Source organism: Vipera berus (genome assembly GCF_964194415.1).
Source record: "Vipera berus genome assembly, chromosome: 6".
Classification (NCBI taxonomy): domain Eukaryota; kingdom Metazoa; phylum Chordata; class Lepidosauria; order Squamata; family Viperidae; genus Vipera; species Vipera berus.
In genome coordinates this window covers 21,735,502-21,742,161 of record NC_138208.1, presented here as the reverse complement: position 1 = coordinate 21,742,161, position 6,660 = coordinate 21,735,502, and the positions used below count along the sequence as shown (strand labels likewise).

The following is a 6,660-nucleotide window of genomic DNA, read 5'->3' as shown; positions in this document are numbered from 1 at the left end:
ATTTGCAAAACATTCCTTTATTAATAGAAATAAATTATTTAGTATAAAAATGTGCATGCGTCAACCATTGCATTAATCATTAGCACAACGCAGGGTTTCAATTCAGTCAGCCATCACAAGAAACAAACTTCATCTTCTTATACAAGTTGAACAAGTGTGGAACAGGAATGGAATTTCTCACAATCACAAAAAAGTACTTACAAGTATAACATCAGACATGGTTTTATTTCAACAGAATTTTTTTTTCACAAGCTAACATTGTTTTCCTTTTGTGATTCACCTTTTTTCATGAGTAAACAGTTCAGACATTTGACAGGCAGTCGTAATATATAATTCTGGGTCATTTTTCCCCCAACCCACCCATGCCTCCTGCTATGGCCTCATGGTCAATCTTTGTCCTTTTACAGCTTAGTCTGTTTTCTAGAGACATTTCAGAGGCTGAGTTCTCATGATGTGATAGTCAATGTTGTTCTTCAGTTCACATATTCTGAGTCTTCAGGTATGATTGGTTTAACCATTCAGTTTGCATGATTGCTATAGCTGACGTAGGTTGTCTTGGTAGAGGAAGCTGCAAAGGAAAAACAAATCCAAATCAGCTAATTGAATAAAGCAAATTTTTAATTATGGTTGTGGAAAGAGGAAAAAAAATGTATGAAAGCAGCTTAATTGTTCTTAGACATGATTTCAGCTGATCTGAGATACAGGACATCCTGAAAGAAATTATTTGTAATTAGATACAGTTAATAATATTACCGTAATAGGGATTGCTAGGAAATTTTGTAAAGTAGCTTTGCATAAGGATTTTGCCCAAACATAGAATTAGATCAATCATTGAATAATCAAAAAGTTTTTTTAAAAGTTACTCTTACAGCTGCTAGTGATCCCTTGTAAATTTGATAGATTCTTTATCACCATTCACATGCATGCACTTTTTCCGATGCAGACATGCTACAAGCAGATTGTTCTTAAACCCAGAGACAGAAGCCCCTATCTTTTCCTCAGTGACTCCTCTGTCAACAGTACTATTCATTTGTTTCCATTTTCTTTTGATCCATTGAAGTAAATGGCCCTGTGAATGGGAATGTGTGATAAAAGTTAAAAAACTGAAATAACTCTTGAATTATATCCTGACTGGTAAGGGACAGAATTTGGATGTGTAGGTCCTGGAGCAAGAAAGCTCTTGTTAGAGAGACCTGTGTTCTTCTCTTGAGTGGCTAACAGTGGGGAAAAAAGGCCTTTACTTGTATTTTAGATTAAAATAGATGTAGATTAGATTAAGAACTGATTTGCCAGGGGGTATCTTAATTAAGTAGAAATTAAAGCCCAGATAGTGCACTGGCCCACTGTTTAACATTAATTTTTGCCACTGGATGTTGCTCATTCTGTGTAAGCTGAACTCTGAACTAAAAGTAGGCATGCATCCTGCTTTATTGAGAAGGTTAAAGTATGCATTCTTTCAATCTCTAAAGTACAATTCTGTGATAATTTAAATAAAGAGAAATTCATGCAAATATGTATACAGGTGGTCCTTGTTTAACAACGACTCTCTCAGCTACCATTCAAACCTATGAGAATTTTTAATGAGTGGTATTTATGACCTCTCAGTGAAACACCCACACATGACTACAATCTGGGTGGTTGGCAACAAACCCGGGTTTTCAACTTTTGCAGCATCCCAAGATCATGTGACCACTATTTGCAATCTTCCATGCAAAACTGGTTGGTGAGGAAGTTGACAAGAAGTCAAAAGTTGTGATCTCATGAGGTTCTCACTGAATGACCTTACAGATGATAAACAGGAACTGCCTGAATTACAGTCATTAAGCATTATGTTTTGCAACCATGTTGCTCAACAATAGAAATTCCTGTCCCAATTACTATTATTAAGCATGGATCGACTGTATTAAATTGTGTACATCTTCTGAACCATCATTGCAACTTTCACAGATATTATAGAAGGATGAAATAAATATGTATGGGAGTATTTCTCCCCAACTGAAAGAGCTCTTACATAGACAATGCTTTTATGCAAATATGCTTTTATGGTTGAGATTTCAATGCATCAGAAGAATGGTGAAATAGAAGGAGTTTTTCATTGGTACCAAATCTATGATGATACACTGCAGCAATAGGACCAGGAAACCCAAATTATACCCAACTTTGATTTGAGATAAAATATAGCCACAACTTTTTCTGGCAGGATTAAGTCAGAGCTACACCTGGATACTAGCCCAAGTTCTTTTATGGGGACTGACCCTTGGGTTGTTGCTTACCTTAAATCTAATTGCTAACCAAATTAATTTGGCCGAATGCCCAAAAGCTTATGCAGGAACACTTGTAACACATCATTTATGTGTTAACAATCTGTGTTGACTCTTTAGAGAATATATTCTATTTCTATGAGAGCACAAACCTAGGAGAATGAATCTGACAACTTGCACAAAATGTCTTTCTATTCCTATCAATAAGCATCATAGAAATAACCATTGCAACATTAACAAAAGCAACTGCACCCACCCCATTGCTGGCAATGGGGAAAAATCTCCGATATGTCACATGACATCACGTGACGTTGCAAGTTTGACATGTCTGTTCTAAGGAAACCATATATAAAACATACTTTTTAGTTGTACAATATACAGTATCAGCAGATCAGATGTCATACTCAGAGATATCATCAAAAGAGAAAAACCTAATTGGTCTCAGTGGTAGAATAGTCTGCTTATTGATAACATGAACAAATAAACAATGATTGGGAAATTCTACTTTCTGAATGGAAATATATACCATTTTACAATGTGTCTTTAAAAACAGATAAATTTGTTGCAATAAATTTTGATGTGGAAGGTCAGAATTTGATCCAACCCTAGAAACATTGCTTTAAATCCATTTTTGAAAAAAATATAGTTTGAACCTTGCAATTTGATTTAGCTTTGCCATCCACTTTCTAGATGTAACAAAGTAGGACAGAAAATATTAGAATCATCTGTTTATCCTCATATTATACACACCACAATATTAGTAATAAATATGACTAATTCCCTGATAAATTTATGCATCTATTGACCTTAACAACTTTGATTCTAATCTTGCAAATGATCCTTAGCCAACAACCACCCCATAGCAAATATTATTAGAGTTTTTCCATTACAAGATAGGAATACATTATCATGAAAATATCAATATGAAAGGAACAGCTAGATCATATTATGAAGTAGATTCTATTGAACTTAAAACAATGTGCTAGAAAACAGCCTGACAGTTCGGGCCAACAATATTGATTTTCAAGGTTAAAAAAAAGCTATAGTAACATTACAAACCTAAATTTATTTATTTACTGGTATTTCTATACTGCCTTTCTGCTGAAATTTACCAAGGCAGTGCATAACAATTCAAAATAAGTGATGAAATTACTAAGACATGAAAAAATGTTATCCTTAAAATAACAGTAGAGTAACAACAATGATTTCTATGTATTCCATGGAGTTCATTGTTCCTGCTCCTAAGAAAATGAGAAAAGATTTTACAGCATAGTTGTAATTTAAAGAACTAACTATAAAAATGTTTTGAATCTTTATTGAAAATCAAATAAATGGGATCCAATGGCAACTCAATGGAAATATCACAGGAGATCAACTCTGAATTCCCAGTAAATAGAGTCAAGGAACTGGTGATCAGCCCAACAAGGCTTCAATTTCAGATTGTACTTACTATCCAACTTTGCAGCAAGGAGTATTTAGGTATTCAAACTGCACATTTTACAGAGGTTCTAACATGTGGCCAACACTCTGAATTGAGCAAAGAAAGAACTGGCAACCAGGGCATTTCTTCCAAAATTTAGATAATCAGATTTATGTATGATTATCTATAGCCATACACAAATTAGCAGTCCAATTGTTACAAATAAAGCTTCCAGATGTTTTCAGCCTTATGTTCCAAAGCAGGTATGAGGATTCTCCAGGGAAATCCTGGATATTTGGGTGCCCTCAAGTCACTGTTGACTTCTGGTGACCATATGGATACATTCCTAGATATTTAGAGTGATTTTATTAGTGTGTTTTTGCTTCTTTATTTCTCTTTTTTTTCTATTCAAGCATTTCAAATTGATGTTATTATTTACTAATTGTGCTCTGACTCACAATTAAGATGGTAATTACATTCTATGGACCATTTTTTCATACTGATACATAATATACCATTAGGTCTTCCTTCCTTCCTTCCAAACAGGTACATAAAATTCATATTCAGCAATGTCTTCTCTTGTCACTATGCTGTTTTAGTTACAAAACAGGCATGCATGGTAAAGTTTCTATGTTAGGCAATAAGCTCTGAAGAGAATGAAAAGATAACTAATTTGCTCACACTAGGATAGTCTTTTCTAATGTTGAATAGAATAGAATAGAATAGAATAGAATAGAATAGAATAGAATAGAATAGAATAGAATAGAATAGAATAGAATAGAATAGAATAGAATAGAATAGAATAGAATAGAATAGAATAGAATAGAATAGAATAGAATAGAATAGAATAGAATAGAATAGAATAGAATCTGGAAGGAATGTTGGAGGTCTTCTAGCCCAACCCTCTGCTCAAACTGGAGATCTTATACCATTTCAGATAAGTGACTGTCAAGTCTCTTCTTAAAAACTTCCAGTATTGAAGCACACAAACTTTTGAGAGCAACTATTCCATTGGTTAATGGTTCTTACTGTTAGGAAGTTTCTCCTTAATTCCAGGTTGCTCCTCTCCTTGATTAGTTTCCATCCATTGTTTCTTGTCCTCCCCTCTGGTGCTTTGGAAAATAAGTTGACCCTTTCTTGTGTCAGCCCTCAAATACTGGAACACTGCTATCATGTCACCTGTCGTCCTTCTTGTCTCTAGATTAGCCAAACCCAAATTCTGCAACTGTTTTTCGTATGTTTTAGTCTCCAGGCCTTTAATCGTCTTAGTTGATCTTCTTTGCACTTTTTCCAAGATCTCAACATATTTTTTGTCATGAAGTTAGAGCTGGATGCAGTATTCCAGGTGTGATCTTACTAAGATTTTATAAAGCGGTACCAATACTGCACATGATTTTGATTCTATGTCTCTGTTTATACAACTGCTGGCTTATATTTAAGTGATTGTCAACTAAGACTCCAAGGTATCTTCTCACAGTTACTGTTTTTGAGCCAGGTTTTGCCTAATCTGTATTTGTACCTCTGGTTTTTCCTGCCCATGTGTAAAACTTTGCTTTTTTCCACATTAAATTTTATTTTATTGGACAGGGCACAGTATTCAAGTCTGTCAAGGTCCTTTTGGATCTTAAGCTTGTCTTCTGGAGTGTTGGCTATTCCTGCCATCGTAGTGTCATCTGCAAATTTGATACCGTAAGCCCCCTTTTTATTTCCTAAGTCATTTATAAAGATATTGAAGAGTACTGGGCCTATGACAGAACCTTGTGATACTCCACTGCTTACCTACCTCCATGTAGATGTAGTACCATTAAAGACTACTTGTTGATTACAGTTTGTCAGCCAGTTATAAATACATCTGGTGGTGATGCTGTCTATCCCACATTTTTCTAGCTTACCAAGAAGTAGGTTGTGTCTATTTTGTCAAATGCCTTACTGAAATCTATTATGTCCATAGAATTTCACTGGTCTACTAATTTAGTCACTTTGTCAACAGTTTTGTGTTAGACAATGAAATTGGGTCTTTATAAAAACTGTTCAGATAATGTATGCAGAGTGCTTTTAACACAGGAACACACAATGTAATATAAATATTAAGTGCTATATTTTTTTCTCTATCAGAGCAGGGGAGTAAAGAGAGAATAGCATAACTCTTAGCAGTGAACTAATGTAAAAGTTTAGCGTCTGCTAAGGGATTGTCTAGACTAAATGATATATAGAGAAGATTTTACTGACATTTGCAATTTCTTTGCACTATAGGAAGCAAAATCACATGTGACTGTCTCTCCAAAGCTTAGTTCCATGCTGGCTAGGAGATTGATGCCTCTTCCTTCCAGAAAATTATATGATTTATGCTTTCAATTGATTAAAGATATTTCTGTTTAATTATCTGGCTTTGCTTAATCATTTACATTTCAAAGAAAATTGCATACTACAAGCCCTCCAGGTGCTTTAATGAAGATCCTCAAAGAAAATGAACAATTCCTTTTAATATAACCTATAATTTAGTAAAAACTAAAATTTGTTATCTGTTGTTAAATGAGAGCTATTTTTAATACCTCCCTCTCTGTCAAGTTTAAGAATATTAATATTCCACATTATAATAATACCAGAGTGGCTTTTAAATAACAAACATTATTTCCTTTATTGTGGAAAACCAGCTATATTTTATTGGCATGGTCTGCTTCTAGAAAAAGTGATACAATGCTATAAAAATACAATTGATCAGCCTAGTATGGTTCCTGCACAAATCAGTTCTATTCCATTTCTACATTCATTTGCAATACTTTCCCATGCTTTTCTACTTCTGTATATTTATTTTCAAATTTATGGTTTTTATAAGGCAAGAACTGCATCACAACATCCAAAGAAACACAAAAATCCATTAATTTTGTATCCATGCATTAAACCTGGCAAGAAGCAATCAAACCTATAACTTATAAACTGAACACAATTTTCATGCATCTATATAGTGCAATAGGGTGA

General features: G+C 34.1%; 1 protein-coding gene across 1 annotated transcript in view; it reads right to left on the bottom strand.

The window, feature by feature from the left end:
* Positions 1-518: 518 nt before the first annotated feature.
* The window catches only part of GRM8 (glutamate metabotropic receptor 8), a gene marked incomplete at both ends in the record, with an annotated part of 557,094 nt that continues 550,952 nt past the window's right edge, over positions 519-6,660 (bottom strand). The window contains one exon of the mRNA XM_081331179.1: positions 519-568. Within this exon, the coding sequence (XP_081187305.1) occupies positions 519-568 (50 nt within the window). The remainder of the gene's footprint in view (positions 569-6,660) is intronic.